We start from the raw sequence: 21,050 nt of genomic DNA on the forward strand, positions 1-21,050 counted from the left end.
GGCCTTTTTTTGTGGTCTAAAATAAGTGATTTTTCCAAATTTCAATAATGAATAAATTATTTTTTTCCTACATTGCCCTTGGAGAAAATAGTGTTAGAGTATGTGTTAGGAGTGTTTATGTGAAGAGATAGCAAAGGTTAATATAGTCAATTTTATTCCTAATTAATGTTAAAAAGTAGATTTCTTAATCTGTGTGAAAATAACCAAAAAATAACTTATTTTGGACCGGAGGGAGTAATATATAGTCTCTTTTCGTCTTCTTGAGCCGATGGTCTGTCGGAAACAACCTCTTTACTCACTCGGTATAGGGGTAAGGTATGCGTACACACGACCCTCCCCAAATCCCACTTATGAGATTTTACTGAATTGTTGTTGTTAAATCGGTTTGTTTTTATTCTTAAAATTACTACGCATTAGGTTTTGAAAAGTAATAATTGATTTGTGATAAAAAATTAAATAGGATTAATATTTGTTATTTCAAGAGTTTATATATTTAAAAATTTAATTTTCAAAGGCTTATATATTTTATAATTTTTTACACATTCATGTAGGGTGCGCAGACATCACGTGTACTATTATTGTTTAGAAAGTGAGTTTATGGGACTTTTTGACTGAGCACATCCACCAATCATCAATACTACTATATTAAGAAAGAATAGAGAAGACTTTGAAGACTGATAATACAAAATAAGCAATTTGTTTTTTGTTATTTACAGTGATGGGAACGGTGGCGAAAGAGGCGGCGATTGATTTACTGAAAAATGAGATTCCGGTGAAGGAAGATGAGCCTCTGTTTCTCTCCGGCGACGTCAACACCGGTCTCGTACTCGTCGACATCGTTAATGGCTTCTGCACTGTCGGCGCTGGCTATTTGGTAATTTTTGTATACATGCATATATTTTTTTGTCTTTATGAGGAAATGGACAGCAAAAAAACAAGTGAAATTTAGAAGGATCTGTATATTCCATCTGTCCTGTTCTGTTTGGATCAATTTTCATTGTATATGTAGATTAATAATTTTTTTAATTAAACAAGTGCATATTTAAAATTATTATAACTGATAGTAATAGAACTACTTTAAAAATCATATTAGAAAAATGCATGATTTTGATTTACAGTTTATGATATACACAATCACTATAAAAGGCAAAAAAATGTTCCAACAAACGAGACGGTTAGAGATAGGTGTATTATTTATATCTGGAGTGTAAAAGCAGGGAATGAAAATTTACATTGGACTATGGAAGAACTATACTTAAGAGTATGCATAGCTGTTTTTTCGATCATTTGTTCCTGGAAGTTCAGATTGTTTTTTTTTTTTGGGGGGGGGGGGGGGGGAAGTATATGTGTTGTTGCTTCTGATATTAGATATACACCATCTAAAAGTAGATTCTTTTTAATACATAAGTTTTGTTTATACCTATTTAAATGCGTGTTAGGCATAGCTCGTGTAAAGCTAGGAACTTTTTAGCTCAAAGACTGGACAGGTTTAACTGCTGTGATTAAATTGGTTAGAGATGAACCTATTATGAGATTTATGGATTAGTTGAGCTGGAAATTAAGCCGGTCTACTGTCATTTCTATATAGTATTATATTTATCACTTACTCAGTGATAGACGGTGCTTGGAAAATCATCTTATTTCTTTCCTTAAATCACTATACTTTCTTGGGGTGCAGAATCCGCAGATAAGAGAACCTTGGGTGATAATCCAATATTGTTCTCTCTCTCTCTCTCTCTCTCTCTCTATTCATATGTGGTTCCAATGTTTGTTTTTGATCATTTTGGTGATTGGAGTGGGTAAATCTCAATTTGGACTAAGAAATTGATGTGATCCTTATTCCTCCGATTATTTTTTTTTAATTATTGATTATGATTTTGTGCCATTTACTTTGTTATAGGCTCCAGTAGCACCTGATAAACAAATTTCAGCAATGGTTGATGAGTCGGTTAAACTTGCAAAATTGTTTTGTGAGAAGAAATGGCCTATTTATGCTCTTCTTGATTCTCATCATCCTAATGTGCCCGAGCCACCTCATCCTCCTCATTGTATCGCTGGAACGGATGAATCTAAGTTGGTTCCTGGTTAGTCTTCCCTTCATGTTTTCTCCTTTTCAGTCTAAAAGTGATGTATTTTCAATGAGGTCCATTTATCGTCATATGCAGCTCTGCAGTGGTTGGAAAGTGAACCGAATGTGACACTGCGATGCAAGGATTGCATTGATGGGTTCGTTGGTTCGATTGAGAAAGATGGATCTAATGTCTTTGTAGATTGGGTGAAAGCTAATGAGATTAAAGCTGTAAGTTATCACCATATTTCTCATGAATTAATCAAATTCTGTTTCCATTCCATTCTATCGTAAATTTGGTGTTAAAACAAACATTGATTGGCCGCTGATATTGGGAGTACGAAATTTGTTGGTGTAGATATTGGTTGTAGGGATATGCACGGACATTTGCCTGCTTGATTTTGTGTGTTCTGCCTTATCTGCAAGGAACCGTGGATTTCTCTCCCCCCTGGAAGATGTGATTGTATATTCCCGTGGCTGTTCTACTTTTGATCTTCCAGCACAGATTGCTAACATAAAAGGAGCCTTACCTCATCCACAGGTAAGCTAACTATACATATGCTGCTGCAGAATGATACTAAATGGATCACAGTACCATTTGATGATTTTGAGCTTGTTCTGCGGTATTCCTAGGAAATTAGTGAACAAAGAGATGAATATGATATATGAAGGATGACGGGTAGTCTCCACATTAGAAAGTGAGAAAAAAAGATTTGTTTGGTGTTTGTAATTGTTGCGGTGTATTTCGCAAAAATGCTCTGCACAAGTTCTATATAAGATCCCCATTTTTCCTGTGACTGTTATCAATTTATCATTACACTTTCTCAGTACAAGGTTATTTTAGGACTTCTTTTTAATATTAATTTCTTTTTTCTAAAAAGGAACTGCAATTAGTTGTTTCTGTTTCATGTATTTTAGCCACCAAAGACTTGAGCTTTACATACACTTTTTTTTTCACGCAGCAATTTCTATTTACAAAATTCACTTTTCTCATCATTTGCTGCATTTGCTGTGATAGGAATTGATGCATCATATAGGCCTTTACATGGCCAAAGGAAGAGGAGCAAAAGTAGTTTCAGAGGTCTCCTTTGATACATATGCAAAAGCGACATAATTCTAAATATGACACTCGGATCCAGATTTTCGGGTTTCAGAAGGAAACTGCTACAGCTGTTGCGACTTTACAAAAGACTTCTTAGCTTGCTTAATCTCTATTAAAGTATAGAAAGATAAATTTGTCAATAGGCAACTAACTTTTCTTGTTCAGTGAGATGTGCACCCAAACTTTCTTGTTCCAAAGCTACTATTTCTCCATATTGTATTAGTTCTTGCTAGATTACATTGTCAATGACAATTTGACTATTATCAAAATATTGTAAGCTTATTATATCAACTACTAACTGAATAAGAGTACACCTTGTAAAATAGGCTCACAGATTGAGTAGATTTGGCGTTGCTATGAAAGGCTACTGAAAAGTAGTATCAGCTAATGAAGAATGGTACTGTTATATAAATTCTCTGTTTACACTAACTTGCACATCAAGGCAATACATACAATCCCCAAAAACTTCTCACTTGGAGCAAAAAAAGAAAAGAAAAGAAAAAAAAATGTATAACCAACATTCCTTGTCTGTCCAGATAAATGTAAAAATACCTGGAAAAGAATGAGAACAAGGGGGAAAAAAAAAGAGAAAAAAGGGAGAAGAAAACAAGATCAAGATAAAAACATCTATAAAGGTACTCCACCTTTCAGGACCTGGTATTTCCTATTGTGATGAAAAAACGAACGCTTGCTCTTCTTTGCTTTGGTTCCAAAGATGAACGCTCGCAAAGGAATCCTTGACCTACTTGCTGAGTTTGTCAATTGTGGTTGACTTCCACTAACATCAAACTCTTGATCCAGTTTTCTCAATGTCTTCTCAACATCTACTTGAAGTGTAGTTACATGCTCTACACCAGCTTCCAGTTCCTCTCTTACCTTGTTGTTTTCTTGTTTCATGTTCAAAACTTCACCTTGGAATTTTGCTGCTTGATGGCTACTGAATCTTATTTCTTCTTCTTCAACTCCCTCCTTTAATGCTTTTGTAATTTCCTCCTGAATGCTACATAAAGACGAGAACCTACGTTTGAGTTCATCTTTTAGTGACAAGCTTTGTTCTAACCACACTGTTAGCTCATTCTGTATCTCCCTTAGGTGTTTATATATGGGCCTGATTTCTGATTTCATGTCTGTTTTAGAGCTGCCTTCTTTCACCTCCTTGTCCCTAAGCGTTGATATTTCACCCTGCAAATCTTGGACTGTGGTCTTGAACTTTTGAATCTGATGAAATGCTGAGCTAAATCTTAGCCAGAAATCTAAGTTTTCGTCTAGTAATGCATCAATGCCCATCCGGAGTTTTTCTTCTACTGGCGAGAGGGATGAACGTTGATCAATTAAAATGATCTTGACATCATGTTCATCCTTGTCTTCCCTCGAGTCCTCAGGTTTTAAGCTTCGATCATCAGAAGGATTAGAATCTTGCTGTTTTTCTTCTTTCGACTTTGGACTTTCAGAAGCATTTCCTTGCACAAGGCTCAACTTCAGACGCAGACTTTCTATCTCTTCATCCTTCTTTGAAATAGCACTTTTAAGCTCTCTTATCTGCAATGTGACTTCAAATTCAGTATCCCTTTCTTTCTTCTCCATGTCAATCAGCTTCCTCTTCAATTCCTTATAATTCCTGAGAATTGTTGTATATTCTGTAAGGAGGATCTTTTCTTTATTCTCCAGTCCACTCAACAGCATTTGCTGCCATGTAAGGTCATCGTCTTTCTCCACGTCTTCATGTGGTTTAGTCTCATCATTAACCCGACTTCCAGACCGAGCTGAGACTTCCTCTTTACCTTTTTCTGCTGGCGTTGGCTCCAGAAGTTTGACATCTTTACTACTGGTTTTAGTATCTTCCTGTACTTCTTTATCGCTAACTACTGTACTAGGACCTTGTTCTTTCTCAACTTCACTTGCACTAACATTATCTTTTTTCTTTTCTGGCTTTTCTTGTGACCTGATATCAGCAACGGCCTCCTCTTCATCTTGAGATGAATCGGTCTCATCAACCTCTGCATCTGGTTTCACACTAGTCAATTTAAAAGATAAGTGGCCAAGACTGGTACGCGCTTCAGCAAAGTGAGTCTGAAGGCTACTGTTTTGATTTTCAACATCTTTGTTTAGGTCCTGAATACCCTTCAACTTTTCCTCTATTGCAGTTACTCTAACATTAAGATTGTGTGTATCCTCTGTTAAAGCTGCTGCCTTGTCATCTTCCAATATCTGAACTTGTGTGTGAAGTCCACCAGCTTCTGTTCTTAATCTTTCAATTAGAACAGTTTGAGCTGAAACTGCTGTTTCTAGGCTGACCACCTTATTCACTAGCTCATCAATTTTCTCTGCCAATTGTGTCACTGTTAGAGATGACATAGAACTCGCGTCAAATTGCGCGTTGATCTTGCCATGCAACGACTCTATTTGCTTATCAACTGCTTCTTGGCTTGAGCTTTGTGATTCATCTGCTGCTTCAGCAGATTCATCGTTTTCATCAGGTTTTGCTTCATCGACTGGATCACCCAAATACTTTTGCCTGAAAGATTTCAGTTTCTTACGAGCTTCTTCAATCTTCTTGAACTCTTCTCTTGCTTCTTTGGTCGATTGTTCTTGTTTCTCCTGCAGCTGAGCCAATGTTTCTTGACAAGATTTTAGTGCAGCTTCAGCCATCAAGGTCCGAGCCTCTTCATCCTCAATAACCCGAGCCTCACCAAATTCATCCTCTAAACTGCAAATCTTGTGATGCTTTTCAACAATCTGGTTTTCGATTTCCATAGTCTTAGCAATCCCACTTTGGTAAGAGCTTTTTACAAACTCTTTCATAGTTTGCAAAGACAGTATATCTCTCTGAAGCTTATCGATCTCTTCAAGCGCTTCATCTTTTGTCAAACCAGATTTTGGAGCATCTTTATTTGAATCTTTTCCTTTGTTATATGGTTTCTTGCCTTGAAATTGCTTTGTACCTGTTTTCAGCAGACCTTTCAAATCTTTAACAGGAGCTTTTGGAATATTTGCACCACTTGTTGGAGTCTGTGGGAAACTCTTTGCCATTCTTGGGGTACCATATTCATCTTCTTCATCCATTGCTAGTTGAATTTGTTCTGGAAAAAGAGTAGCAATGGTGTTGTTGGCACTCTGCAACTCTCTTGACAACTTGTCGTATCGTTCAGCCAATGCTCGATAGGCGCGATAGGATTCTTCTACAAAGTTTATTAGCTCTGGTCTTTTCTTGTAATACATTTCTGCTCTTTTTGCAAATGAATCTCCATCTTCTTCAATGAGCTTAATCACATCTTCTACCTTCTCTTCCATATCTGCAATATCACAAGTACAGCTAGAACTTTTGATTTCCACACTAAACAAGCCAAAACCATATTTAAGATTTGGGAAATAAATAAGAAAGAAAATAACTTTGAGAATTACACTAGAAGAGCACATAGAAAGAAAATGGCATATCAGATTCTAATAGGTGCCAATATTCTTGATTACATCCTCTTTATTTGTATCTTGTTCTGAATAAGATTGTGCAGTCCATATAAATAATAAAAAAGGACAGCCTCATGCACTAAGTTCTCGCTTTGTGCGGGATCCAGGAAAGAGCTGTACCACAATGGTCTATTATACGCAACCTTACCCTGCATTTCTGCAAGAGGTTGTTTCCACGGTTCGAACCTGTGACCTTCTGGTCAAATGACAACACCTTTTACCAGTTACGCCAAGACTCCCCTTCCCCGCCCAAAACCTATGAAGTCTTTGATAATATTCTCTTATTACTTAAACTGAATAAAAATTGAGAGAAATGCATTACAATGTAAACCAATAAGAAAATGAAAGAACTTGAAATTTATGGCAAAAAGAATGCATATTTTCAGCAAAATTTTAGGATCAAAATTTCCATTAAAATATATGCATTTTACCAGACCCTTTTGTTCATCTAACAACAACAGATCTCATTCACATTCAAATATATTATCATCCTTTACATATTCTTTCCTTTTTCCCCCTCCTCAACAACACAAAATCTACACTTTTATCAAGAAACCAAACGTCATCTGAAAGGCAGAGAGGCGAACCCATTATCCACTAAGTATGGAAGTTGTAATCAATCTTCGAAAGAGAACCTTGGAACAACAGTAAAGTTGTCTCTGTGTGACCTATAGGTCACGGAGTCGACCCGTGGAATCAATCACTGATGCTTTTGCATTAGGGTAGGTTGCCTACATAACACCCTTGGGGTGTGTGACCCTTCCACGTAACTTGCAAAAATACAGAATGCTTTGTACACCGCCTGCCCTTTAGAAATCATAACCCCATTTGACTTTTGATGTTAAAAAAACATACCTTGAAGGCTTTGTTCAAGCCATTTAGATTGCTTAGTCCTAATATGGCTAGCAGCCCACCATGAATAAGCATTAGTTGCTGCTCTCTGTAACATCTTGAACCAATTCTTGATCTCTCTTCTACTTCTTCAAAATAATCAAAAAACACAAATCAAATATGAAACTCTTCCTCTTTTTTTTCCTCACAAGAACAAAGAAAACATGTTATAGGAAAGAGAAAGAGTTTCAAAGCAGGAGAAGTTTTCTTGTTTTAAGAAAAGTTATTGAATAATCATAGGAAATGGAATCATAGTTGAAAGGGACAACAAACTATGATGTCTTTTTTTTTTCTCTTGTTTGCCTTTAATGTCTAATTATAGTGTTTATTGGTTGAGAGCTCCTTTCGCACCAAAATAAATGTTGCACCCTTCTCTATCCTTATTAATAATTTAGCTTTTTTCACAAACTCTCTCTTTTTTGCGACAATAGCATTTTTAGTCCCTCCATTATTGCTAAATTCAGATTTTGGTCCTTGCGTTATCTGACTTAGCATTTTTAACCTTCAATTAATCAGCATGTGTATTTTCGGTTTCCTTCTTTAGAAAATGTATTATATTTAGATTTTTTTAGAACTACATTACCCTCCAAAATTGAGTACCGATACAAACTTAAATATTACACACGGGTAATTAAATAGTATAACGGATGATAATTCATTAATCTTGTCATTGCTCGCAAGCATAAGGATTAAAAGTGCAGTACTTCAATTAATTGAAGTTTCAATGTGCTTAGCTAGATATTACAAGGATTAGATCATAATTTGCCAATAATCGAGGGACCAAAATTGTTATTAATTTTTTATTTGGCAAACCAAAGCCAAAGCTATTGACAGCCAATTAACAAATTTGATTATTGTGAACGTGGCATCCACTGGCCTCTTCAACAGCTTGTCACATTCTCATACAGAACTTTTCCTAAAGTTTCTTGTCCAATAAACAAAAGAAGAAAGAAAATATATTTATTCTTGTCCTAAAGTTTCTTTTTTTCTTTGTGTACATTGGAAAAGACTAAAGTTTTCTTCTTTAACTAACTTTTGAATATTTCTGCGTTTTCATGTAGTACAAATAGCAGCTTTCGGCCTGTCATTAACTAACTTTCGGTCTAGATATTTAAAAAGATTTTGCAGTAATGTCCTGAAATATATCTTTTGTGATAGATTACCAGGCGAGTCAGGATTTCAAGTTTATGGGTTCGGATATCTAATCGTTTTAAGTTACTGAGTTTTAAATTAGTAATTTATAAATATTTTATTGTATTGGAGTTGCTAAAACTATATTATGTAACGAAACTTAATTTTGTCTAATTGTAACGTTCGAATCAGATATTAATTTCAGATTTTCTTCTTGTTTTATGTGAGAGAAAAAATAATCGGAATTGGTCTTCTTGCTTATCAAAATAATCATTAAAAACAAGGGCCATGATTTCATGATGTCAACTACATCAAATAAATTATTCGGATGAACAATAATTTAAATACAACTCATCATGATATTAGATATTTTTAATTGCTGGGGCAAAAGATTTCAGAATATTCAAAAAAAAAAAAAAAATCTTAAAACAAATTAGTAGTAATATTTACAATTAAGCGCGTAAAGTATCTAGTGTTTAGTCATAAACGCATATTATGCTTTACTTTAATCATGAAGACTGAAAAGAAAGAAACTTCATAGAAGGAAAAAGAATATACCAAAGGAACTTATATACTCTAGCTTTGCTGTTTTGTATTATTTTTCTCTTCCTTTCTTTAATCATACCCCCACCCCCACCCCCAACCCCCCTTAATATAACATGATAACATGTATTAATATAGATATACTTTTCCATGATGTTGTAGTTTGGAATCTGTTAGTGAGATCTCGAGTAATTATTTATTTATTTTTTTCCGTCCGAAAAAATGATTCATCGAAATATTGAGTTCATACTTGTCCATCTTATAGTCGCTGGATATATATCTTGTTCATACTGATCACAGGCGGAGCTAGTGCACTACTTACAGATTCGAACGAACCAAGTAATTTTTGCCTAGACTCTGTATTTTTTATTAAAAGATTTATTAAATATATAAAATTATTTCATTGCGAGCCCAGTACGTAACTAAAATGCTCTATGGGTTGGGGACAAGTTCAAAACCCATAAACTTTAAATTCTGGCTCCTCCTATAATACTAAATTAGTTTGCATACTTCAACTATTTCACTACTATCTTTCATATATGATAATATGATTATCCTGGTATTTTACTATCATATAAGGAAAAAATGACACCGTATTGCCACTGTAAAAATAATAATTGAATGTATAAAATTTATATATTTTATATATATATATATATACATTATGTATGTTATATATAAAAATTATATAAATTTTATATATTTTTTCGATTACCAAATATAAATAATTTTTAGAGCGGGCTAAAAGTGATAATACCCCTAATAAATTCTTGCTGCTCATTTTTATAAGTATTAACACCAGAGACGAATGTTTTGACATACTATATAATATCGTGTTATAAAGAGAATAACTGAAGATTTGAAACAAAATATTCGACTTCCAAATAAGATATAGTTCTTCCTCTAGTTTGTATCATCAAGATAGGTCAAAACGACAAAACCCAAGTGTTCTTTGCATCAATTCTTGTCATTATAGAAAATTAGCACAAGCAAGATAACATGATATTAACTTCAGAAAAAAAAAGAAAAAAAAAACAAATAGGCCTAAAGTTACTTTATTGCTTTACGAAATATCTTAATTTTGTCATCCGTTATATATCGAGTCATTCATATCTTTACGGTTAGCAAATTATCTCATATTTGCATTGACTTTACCTGAGCTCCAATGTGAAATTGGTGGATTACGTGTCAAATACTCGAGCTAAATGTTCATATTTACGTTTCAACTTTACTATGGTTTAACATTGTCCTTCATTATATTTCATGTTGGAGTTAGGGGTGTTCATAGTTCGGTTTGGATCGATTTTTCCATAAAAAAAAAATCAAATCAAGTAAGTCAGTTTTTCAAATATTAGAACCAAATCAAACCAATTAAGTCGGTTTTTACTCGATACGGTTTATGTCGGGTTTTGTCGGGTTTTCGGTTTTTCAGTTATTTGTCGGTTTTTTCTTAAATATAAGACATACGCTACCAGACACATATTCCGACGACCACATTTTCGACGTAACACTATCAAATCAATTGTCCTTTGAGAAATCTATTATTTACTAAGATATATTAATGATAACTGAATCAAATAGTGATGAATAATTTAAGGACTCAATTAAAAATATATATTTTTAACATGAAATAGATTCTTACACTTAACAAAAGAAAACTACCAATCAAACTAGAATATAAAGATAAAGAACTGTACTAAAAGTGCAAACGATTAACATTAACCATAAATTTTTTAAAACTTTGTATAAAAATATACATATATATAAGTGTAATAATAAATTTGAAATAGCTACTTCTATAGTCGGTTTGGTTCGGGTTTTTTCGATTATTTTTTGATTAAAATCAAAACTAAACCAAATTTGATCGGTTTTTAAAATTCAAAACCAAAATCAAACCAAACCAAAAAGTATCGAATTTTTTGATCAGTTTGGTTTGGTTTTCGATTTGGTTCGGATTTTCGGGTTTTATGAACACCCCTAGTTGGAGTTGTTAGGGCTAAACGCAAATAAGAAAGAATTTCCGTTAGGTAAGAATATGAATCGTAGTATAACACATTATAAAATTAATTGCGGGTAGAAAATGGATATTATTTACTTTTTTCCTTGATTGACAGTTGATAGTTAACTTACTAATATTAGCACATTATCAAATATCCTTTTTCAACGAAGATTTAATCCAAATAGCCGCTCATCCAATCACTTAAACTAAAAATAGCCGATGGATATATAATATATGCATAATTTATCTATTACATGTTTATAATAAATGTGTATCTATATATATGGCCAAAAAAGTAAATAATGAATATGGCCGGCTATTTGCGTAAAGACTCCTTTTTCAACTAGGTATGGTAACATGTATTGCCTGATGGGCTTTTATCAAATACATCATTCTTCAACGTAAAAATAGCACGGTATAGCCAGTTTTCGGACTGGTCATTCAAAAATAGTCAGCGTTTACGAAGTCAATGAAAAATAGCCATTATTTTGCTGCAATAGAGACCCATCCAGCATAATATACTGGAGTTCGGTGCACCTATATATGAACTCCAACATATTATGCTGGACCAGTATACTTTGCTGACTCCGGTATAATATATTGGAGACTGGAGTACCGGTGCTCCAAATTACAGTATATCATACTGGACAATTCTGGAGTTCTAGTGTACTTATGCTGGAACTCCATCATATTATGTTGGAGTTCCAGCATACTTATTCTGGAACTCCAGTATAATATGATGGAGTTCAAGCATACTTATGCTGGAACTCCAGTATAATATACTGGCATATTTTCCAGGGTTTGAACAGTATTTTCGCTCAGATTTATCTTTACATGAAAAGTGGCTAAATTTCGATTACTTTTGAAACTGGGCTATTTTTGAACGACCAATTGTAAATCTGGTTATTTTTGAATTTCTCCTTCTTCAACTAGGTAACTAATGGGCTTTTAGGCTATACCATTCTGCAGTTGGCCCAAAAGAAATAGCGTGTAGGATGAATATTGAGCCCAATCAAAGCCCAACCTAACTACAGAGAGGTGAAATATACAAATAACCCTCAAAGTAGATAGTCTTGATTATCTCAACTTGCTCCATATGCATAATATCAAGTTTAACAAGTGTTGTTCCATTCTTGCCCTATTGGCAACACTTTAAACTTTTGACGTTGAAGTTCCGCCAATGGGGTCAAAAGTTAAAGACCACTCCTAAAATCTAATGCTATAACTAAAGGAGTTTGAAAAACAAAGAAAAGAATCTAAAAACTATAAATCTTGTTCGAGAGAAATTAATTCGGGAGCTTAAATTGCATAAAATTTAGAGGGTGTTTGGATTGGTTTTTAAGCTGGTCAAATCAGTTTTAAGCTCTTTTTAGCTTTTTTCAGTGTTTGGCAAAGTCAAAAAGTGCTTAAAATAAGTTAAAACTGCTTAAAACAAACCCAAAGCAATAAGCTGGGCAATCCCAACTTACTGCTTTTTGGTTTTAAAGCTATTTTGCTGAAAAGCTACTTTTTTTAAATCAATTCAAACAGGTTCTTAATCTAATAGATTCAATCATTACATAACCATGCCCTCAAAGAGATTGCTCCAACTTTTAAATATTATGCAATTTTCCTTTTCTTTTCTTTTTCTCTTTTTATATAGACCGGGAAATTTTTCGGAAACTATTCCATATAAAGATTTTCAGGAGTTACACGGAGATAATGGTTCCAAATATAATGCAATTAGACATTTTTATAATAGTATTCTTATATAACAGTCATTTACTATAAAAAATAAAATTTTAATCAATTTTTTATGTTATATTATAATATATGCCCTTTATAACAAAACTTTATTATAACATTTAAACAATATCGAAACAAGCGCGACTATAAAGAAATTTGACTGTACTTACAAGTTTAGCATGATATAATTTAGGTTCACTTTATCATCAAGAATTGAGGGAGAATCCCACAAATCACTCATTTTTTCTTGACATGTGATTATCTATCAAAAGGAATAATCCAACTTTGGTTTACGTGACAAACTGATCCAAGTACGCAACATGATTGTGAAAAGACAAATTGATTATATCTTAGAATCATCAAAATGTAATTTTTTATTATCAATAATTGCTTGTCAAATCTCTCTATGAACCTTGCTTATCAATATTTATTTGGATTAGAAGGAACATTGATGAAAGTGACATGAAATAGAAATTGCTAAGGGCAACCCCACCAACTATTTTTGAAATTTTATCCCTAAGAATCTAATAGACTTCTCAATAACTTTTTTAGCAGGTGTTTGAAATAAACTTGTAATTTTTGAAAAAAAATTATATTTGAAGTTAAGTTTAAAAATGGTATTTGAAATTTGAAATTATGTTTGGACATACATTTCACTTGAAAAAATAATGCAGTTTTGTGAGTTGGAAATTGGAAGTTTTTCTGAAAGACCACTTTTTGGTTGTGAAAAATTCATTTTCGAAAAATTTCCAAAAACTGGCAAAATTTTATGGACAAATACATTTTTGAATTTTTTTAGAATTTTTTTATAGACAAACGAGTCCTTAATAATGGGTATGTGCCCTATCTGCACGTAACGAATAATTATGTTCATCAAAACTTAAGTAAATGAGAAAATTTTCCTATTTTTTTGTTTCTACTGAAATTTCACTGATCTTCAAGATTGAAACAAACTTTGTTGACCATTAGACCACATAACTTAATGCTTACAACTTTATATAATGCAATTAGGAAACAACACCAAAATATTAAAAGTAATTTAAAAATATCCAAATATTCTAAGCAATAGTATGTGGTGTACAAGCACCAATTACATAGAAAATAATAACCACAAACTACATTTTCTTTTTCCCCCTATCATAAGTGCTAAGGAGCACACAAATTGTCAATGACCATTTATTTTATTTCTCAAAATATGTCCCATTGGCAACCTCAAATACCAAAAGTGGGGTCTGTTTCAATTTATTTAACATCCCTTTAGCAGAAACCCCTGGTGGAAAAAGTTGGAAATTTTTTATAAAGGTAGAGAAAAGTAGGCTAAGAAGGAATACTAAAAGCAAAACTTTTGTCAATCACTTTTCACCCTTTTAGTGGCAATGGTCACATGTCATTCCTGCAAACATCAAATGCTCTAATCAATTTGCATCTAAAAAGGGGTTTTGAAATCAATACAACAACAAAAAATGGTCCAACTGATCTTTAGGTTTTCTTGGCTTTGAGTGGAGTAATCATCAAATGCACTTGTACAAAGTCGAATCCAGTATTTTTATAACATGGCTGCACTATTAATCCGCCCGTCCGTGGACAACAAAGGGAAAGCCCCTAGTCTTTCCAATCTCATTGTAATTTCATCATCAGAAAAAGAAAAAAAATCTTGCTTATCGAATAGCTTTCCTAGTGAAGGCGAGAACGCTTGACAAGTCAAGAAAGTCTCGTGGAAAGCAGAAAGGAACTCAGACTATGACGACTATTTTCACTAGCTTCCACAAGAGTGTCCTAATGAAGCAAACAATATGCTTCAATAAGACTGCGTACAATAAACCCTTGTGGCTCGACCCTTTCCCGGACCCCATGCATAGGGAGACCTTAGTGCAGCGGGTTGCCCTTAATGAACAATAAGACTGAGGGAACCACCACAAAATAGATTGATGACAATGAGATGTGGAACCACAGTAACATTATAGGAGAGATGCATGGATTTTAGGAATGCTAACAGAGCCATTGCTAAAAGAATTGCTAATTGTTGCAACTAATTAAAGAAAGTCTCACTAAGCAATCATCTTATGGCAACATATGCAGAAGAAAATGAACTAAGAAGGATGATGCAAATTAGCAAGACTGAGAACATAATATATAACATTAATGTATAATCAAGATATAAACAATGATGTTTCACTTGTCCAGATTTTGGAAGACAGATGCTTTATTTACAACAGCAGCAGCCAAAAGCATAATACTTCTCCCATATTCACATTAGCTATATTTACACTAAAAATCAGCTTCACATGTCAAATTCCCAATCCCCACCCCCCCTCCCCAAAGCCATAACAGAAGTTGATCAATTCCAAAGTTTGAAGATGACAATGGTTTGTATTTTTGAGCTTGTAACCAAAGATCACTGCCACGATAAACTTGATTATTTGTCTCTCGCAAATGAAAATGCTGACCTGCTGCCACTACTATTCAATATTAATTCAGAACTTGCATATCTCCTCGTAAACTAAAAGATAGCTCCTGCTTCAGAAATTTCCTAACATGCAGAACAACGACCGGGTGCACTAGATTCAAAAATTCTGAAGAGAAGATAGCCATTGCTCCATGTACTTCTTACCCTCTGCAATCATAAAAAGAATTTCAGATAACAAGGAGGAAATGACAGGTCATATTTGCTAGTAAGTTTGATAGAAACTACATAGACAAGCATAAAGATGATACATAGTAGTAATCTATGTAGAACTAATAACAAGGTCTGCAGGCTTTGAAGTGGTTAACGAAATAAAAACTCTAAGCTTGGAAACTACGGACGAGAAGTTCTCCAGCTTCCGAACAAGAGTTACCACTTAAGGTTTCTATCTGAACAAATAAGGCTGGGGTGTAAAAGTATAACATCGCCAAGAGGGAGTTTGTAGAACTCGCTGCATTATGTTAGTACGAAATTTTGTTGCAGGTTTTCATTGTCAAATTACACAACAAAGGAGATGATAAATAATGCTCATTAACAGCATACTGTCTTTCTCAACAAAAAAAATCTTTCTCAAAAAACTGCTCACCAGTTCTACTCTGAGAATACTAATCAACCTCCTATGGAACTATTGCTCATTAATATCTGAATCCAATGATAGTAGTCTATCCATCTGTGCCCTAACGGGAGACATGCTTCTACTTTTTAGCACTATATATGTGATGCTTGTAACCACACGCTTCGTAATATGAAGGACAACAGTACTGCAAGCTCACATGTATCTTTTTCTCAGTCCACATATTAATAACATAACTAAAAGGGCAGCCCGGTATACTAAGCTCCCGCTATGCGCGGGTTCGGGAAAGAGCCGGACCACAAAGGTCTATTGTACGCAGCCTTACCCTGCATTTCTACAAGAGATTGTTTCTACGGCTCGAACCTGTGACCTCCTGGTCACATGGCAACAACTTTACCAGTTACACCAACGCTTGTATTACTAACATAACTAACATAACAAATTCAGCTCCAGTAGTCACTAAGTCAAAGCGGGGGCAGTTCTAAACAAGCACAATGAACCTCAAATCATAGTCATCAAGTACCGATAATCCAGCACTGCCGATTTAACTATAAATGCCTTATCTACTAAGAGAAAGATATTATTCTACAGAAATAATGCAGAAAAAGGCAAAAACAAGTAAATATCTATAGCTCTTACCAGCAGAATACTCATTTGAAAGGTTCTCAATGGCACTTAAAAACTGATTGTTTGGCTCTCCTATTTCTCTAATACAATCATGCCTGTAGCAAGGAACCAACACAGCAAAACTGTCATCAGCCTCATCATCATTCTGGAAATCAGGGGCATGTGGTTCCAGCCACCCGATTGACCAGTCCGAGTCATCGGATTCAGAACCTGATAAACAAACACCATCCGATGGCACCAACACTACATCATACTTCTTATCAACCCTCTTAATCCTCTCCTCTCTACTCTTCCATTTCCTCTTCACTTTCCTAGTAGTTGAGGAGGCCACATTATTAGCTCCCCTCACTGACTTAAACTTCAAACTATCACCTTGTTCCTTTAACCCAAATCCAAAATCTTGCAATGGATTCATTGAAGAAGAACCATTAGTCACTGGTTCTTTCTCTTTCCCACCCCACCACCACCAGGATAAACGAGTCAAAGAAACCGCCATTTCAACCAAAAGAGGCTCTAGAAAGGATCAAATATGAGCAAATTTCACAAAAAAGATTCAAACTTTAAGCTCTGAAATTGAAGGAAACCGAGAGTGGCTTGAAGGAAATAAATCAAGAAACAGCCATTTCATCCAAAAGGGGTTCTAGAAATGATCAAATATGATCAAGTGTCACAAAAAAAGATTCAAACTTTAAGTTCTGAAATTGAACGAAATAAATCAAGAAACAGTCATTTCATCCGAAAGGGGTTCGAGAAATGATCAAAGTTGAACAAAGTTCACCAAAAAGATTCAAACTTTAAGCTCTAAAACTGAGAGTAGACTGAAGGAAATATATCAAGAATTCAAATTCAAGCCCCAGAATAAAAATTCAACAAATATTTAATCCATTAGTACAATAAAAATATGGTATGGAGGAGAAAGTTTCACTTTTTTTTAATTATCAAAAGAGCAAAAAAGCAAACAGCTTTGCATAATTCAATCATCAAAACACAACCCCTTAACATGAAAAAGCTTCAAAATTCAAACCCAACTTCAGAAAACAGCAAACACTTCAAAGGGTCTAATAATATGAGAAATCACTAACTTTCAATCAAGTTTTTTATCAACTCATGATTGATAAGGGCAAAATTGGGATTTTTAGAAGACTAAAGGACCATTTTTTTTTGCAATCGGGTCAGACCCGAATTAGTAAATAGCACTAAAATTTAACTACAAATGCCAAATTTCTTCTTAAAAACTCACTCAGAAAGCGTCAAACACTTTAAAGGGTCTAATAATATGAGAAATTCTTTAAATTAAAATCAAGCTTTTTAATCAACTCATGATTGATGAGGGCAAAATTGGGATTTAGAGGACTAAAGGACCATTTTCTGCAATCGGGTCAGACCCGAACTTGTTTATCACTTTGGGGAATGATTTTCGCCGGAAAGTGAGATCAAAACGGCAACATCACCGGAAAAACAAGAAATTTATCACCGGCACTTCCATTTTCTATCACCGCCGGTGAATACCTTTTTTACTCTCTCACTAAAACTTCCTCTTTTGTCACCCACCCCCCTAAAGCCACACCCACGCACACACACACACACAGTGGAAAACTCAACTGATTACTTTGTGGCGGGGCCTATATATAAGCGATGGATAACTATTTTGTCTTGTTAATTTTTTGATATGGTTATTTTGTACAAATTAGATTTTGACCCCACAACTTTCCTAATTTGTTTTTTTAATGCACAACTTTTTTTTTCATTTAACCATTTGGTATTTGGAATCCACTGATCCACGGGTCTGATTGACTAATTCAGATTCCTGTATATAATACCTATTTAAGGTGAAAGTGCTCCGTACTAAAAAATTTTATTTTTAGAATTTGAACTTAAAACTTTTAATTAAGAATAAAGGGATCGCATTCATCCCGTCACATTCCTTTGTTGTGTGCACACACAATTCGCCGTGATCTTGTGTCCCTTTTTATTAAACTTATTTTCTACTTAGTATGCGATTGAGGATATGTGGATTTCGATTAAGAAGACAGGATGAAGAAAAAATTCTTAGGAGGAAGAGTAATGTTTTAATTTTTATGAGTGAGCTTTATTAATGGAGATAAATATGTTTTGATGAATATATACATGATGTTTTGTATTTTTCAATTAATCTTTTAGAGTCATAATTTTTATAGCTGTCGAATTGATAAGCGTAGGTTTTGGTGATTTCTATGTGTTTATTATTATTATTAGTTTACAAGTTCAATTAGGATCAAGGGCGTATTTAGGGGCAGAAGAGTGTTCACGCGAACCTCCTTTGCCGAAAAGTTATACTGTATATATAAGACAAAATCTGTATTTTATCTTTATATATTATGTTTTGAATCCCCTTGACATAACCCAAACATAGCTTAGTGGTCAATTGGGGAGAGGGGGGAAGTCAAAACTTTTGTAAGATCATTGGTTCTATTCCCACGAGATACAACTTTTTTAACTCTTTTCCTTTTTGTGAATCCCTTGGCAGTAATCCTGTCTCCCAGGGGCGTATCTAGGGGGTTCCATGGGGCACGTGAACCCATGTTCCTCTCCCTAAATCGTGTACAATAATGTTATATTTTTTAAAAAATATTTCAATGTATGTGTATGCTCAAAGTATTATATGATGTTGTGGTTATTAGGTGAGATCGTGAGTTCAAATCTTATGTCAATCTTGTTTATTTTTCCTCTTTTTTTCTAGAACTAGACGCCCACGGGGATGGGCGTGTCTGGTGTCACTTTTTGGATTGTAATTAAGTACTTTTTCTTTTCACTTCTTTAATTGTTTGGTTTATTCTTTCAAAATTTTCACACATTAAAATTCTTATTCTTCTTTTGTCGTTGTAAAATCTTATATGATTAAGCAAAATATGTATTTTAAAACTTGTAATAACGTATGGTGTAGCATATAGTCAATGGGTTCAACTTATCCCAATATTTTCAACATGGAAATAGACATAGATATAAGAAAACTACTCTATTTAAAGAAAAAATTAATTTCGAACTTATATTCCAAAAGTGTAATGGGTGCGCAATAGTAAAAACTAAAGGTTGAATCCGTAAAATTTATATTCTTGACATAGACGGATCTAGGAGATAAACTCTATGGGTTCAACTTTTAAGGTTTTTGGTATTAACTCATTATATTTTTAAAATTATGGGTTCATATCTACTATTTTTGTAATTTTTACATATAAATTTTTACCCCGCATCGAAAGTTTTGGGTTGAGTTGAACCCAACGGTAGTACACCCCATTCGCCTCTGATTCTCGATCCATTTTTTCTTAATAGTACATCTATCCTGCCAAAATCTTGGATCCGCCTCTGCTGCCTCCACCACTAATTATGATGCTTAAATTTTAAGATTGTAACTTATACTTGCATGAAAATTGAAAAAGTGTAAATTTTGGTAAATATGTATGCATGGTTTATATTTGTTAAATGTGAGTGTGATGTTCTGTTTTAGGGGAGGAGAAATTATATGGGGGGAATCTACAATTCAAGTTTCTTCTGGTCCTTCTGATATTGGAATTTTATCCAACTTAAAGATTCAAAAGGGTGACATCCAATGGCTAAGATTTTCTGATACAGTTTTGATCGTTGGATCGTTGGATCATCCAATGGTTATGTATTGACTCTCCTTAATTTTTTGGTATGTTTACGTTTATATATTTTGACATCATTTAATAAAAATTTTAATTCTGTCACTGAACCTGAAAAATGAGGAATGAAAATTGAGGACAATAGCTGAAAAGGCATGTGAGTAGCTTCCTAATCCCAATTATAGGTGATAAAACGCTACTTATTAAAGGTAATTTCATTTTTAGAATTTAAACTTAAAATCTCTAGTTAATGATGAAAAGAGTATTTTTATTTTATTTTTGAGAAGACAACTTTTTTTGTTCTTTCCTTCCTCTACTGTGAACAAAAAGATATCTAATTTTTGTTAGTTTTCAGAAGTAAAATTCATAAAATATATCAAACGGTAACTTAAATATCTTATATTGCTCTCCAGAGTTAAGTTTAATTCTTTTAATATTTTTAAAGTACCGAAACTGGATTAGTAAACCAAAAAAGAGTTAAATTTAAAAGTATTTTGATTTCTCATATAATTTGTCTGATGTCAAGGTGTTTCACAATAGACATAATGTTCATATTTTCCTCATCGTAATCATTTGTTGAATTTGGTTGAAAATATAAGAGATGACCCCATTAATTATTGGATTATATATTAGTCAACTTTCGAAAAGACATTAAAACAAAACGAGAAAATGTTCTAGAAATCAAAGAAAGTTCATTGTTGAAAATTGTTACTTATCAATTTTAATGGCAGTCTTTTTCTGAAACTATCAAGTGAAAAAAATAACAACACTTTAAACTTTTAAACAAAAGAAAACATCAAAAATTAGAAAAGCAAATTCAAAAAAGACAATGACTATTTCA

General features: G+C 33.7%; 3 protein-coding genes across 3 annotated transcripts; 1 reads left to right on the top strand and 2 right to left on the bottom strand.

Annotated features, from left to right (window-relative positions):
• The first annotated feature begins 622 nt into the window (after window positions 1-622).
• LOC107769430 (nicotinamidase 1-like) lies at window positions 623-3,455 on the top strand. Its single transcript, XM_016588645.2, has 5 exons — window positions 623-874; window positions 1,901-2,084; window positions 2,166-2,299; window positions 2,427-2,609; window positions 3,087-3,455. The coding sequence occupies exons 1-5, from the start codon at window positions 719-721 to the stop codon at window positions 3,180-3,182; spliced, it is 753 nt and encodes a 250-aa protein (XP_016444131.2). The 5' UTR covers window positions 623-718; the 3' UTR covers window positions 3,183-3,455.
• A 90-nt stretch (window positions 3,456-3,545) lies between these two features.
• LOC107769429 (kinase-interacting protein 1-like) lies at window positions 3,546-7,717 on the bottom strand. The gene is made up of 2 exons (XM_016588644.2): window positions 7,491-7,717; window positions 3,546-6,463 (listed from the first exon to the last, which is right to left on the bottom strand). The coding sequence occupies exons 1-2, from the start codon at window positions 7,582-7,584 to the stop codon at window positions 3,798-3,800; spliced, it is 2,760 nt and encodes a 919-aa protein (XP_016444130.1). The 5' UTR covers window positions 7,585-7,717; the 3' UTR covers window positions 3,546-3,797.
• A 7,329-nt stretch (window positions 7,718-15,046) lies between these two features.
• LOC107769431 (uncharacterized) lies at window positions 15,047-18,192 on the bottom strand. The gene is made up of 2 exons (XM_016588646.2): window positions 16,602-18,192; window positions 15,047-15,538 (listed from the first exon to the last, which is right to left on the bottom strand). Exons 1-2 carry the CDS (start codon window positions 17,083-17,085, stop codon window positions 15,489-15,491), a joined length of 534 nt encoding a protein of 177 aa, XP_016444132.1. The 5' UTR covers window positions 17,086-18,192; the 3' UTR covers window positions 15,047-15,488.
• Between the last annotated feature and the right edge of the window lie 2,858 nt (window positions 18,193-21,050).

The sequence above is a fragment of the Nicotiana tabacum genome, chromosome 11 (assembly GCF_000715075.1).
Source record: "Nicotiana tabacum cultivar K326 chromosome 11, ASM71507v2, whole genome shotgun sequence".
Taxonomy (NCBI): domain Eukaryota; kingdom Viridiplantae; phylum Streptophyta; class Magnoliopsida; order Solanales; family Solanaceae; genus Nicotiana; species Nicotiana tabacum.

Excerpts from the sequence above, each read along its gene's own strand:
- LOC107769430 (XM_016588645.2), top strand. The coding sequence starts at position 719 with ATGGGAACGGTGGCGAAAGAGGCGGCGATTGATTTACTGAAAAATGAG. Across the intron at positions 2,085-2,165 it reads TGAATCTAAGTTGGTTCCTG|CTCTGCAGTGGTTGGAAAGT; the intron begins GTTAGTCTTCCC and ends CGTCATATGCAG. Across the intron at positions 2,610-3,086 it reads GAGCCTTACCTCATCCACAG|GAATTGATGCATCATATAGG; the intron begins GTAAGCTAACTA and ends TTGCTGTGATAG.
- LOC107769429 (XM_016588644.2), bottom strand. The coding sequence starts at position 7,584 with ATGTTACAGAGAGCAGCAACTAATGCTTATTCATGGTGGGCTGCTAGC. Across the intron at positions 6,464-7,490 it reads GCTTGAACAAAGCCTTCAAG|ATATGGAAGAGAAGGTAGAA; the intron begins GTATGTTTTTTT and ends GTGATATTGCAG.
- LOC107769431 (XM_016588646.2), bottom strand. The coding sequence starts at position 17,085 with ATGGCGGTTTCTTTGACTCGTTTATCCTGGTGGTGGTGGGGTGGGAAA. Across the intron at positions 15,539-16,601 it reads TTCAAATGAGTATTCTGCTG|AGGGTAAGAAGTACATGGAG; the intron begins GTAAGAGCTATA and ends TTATGATTGCAG.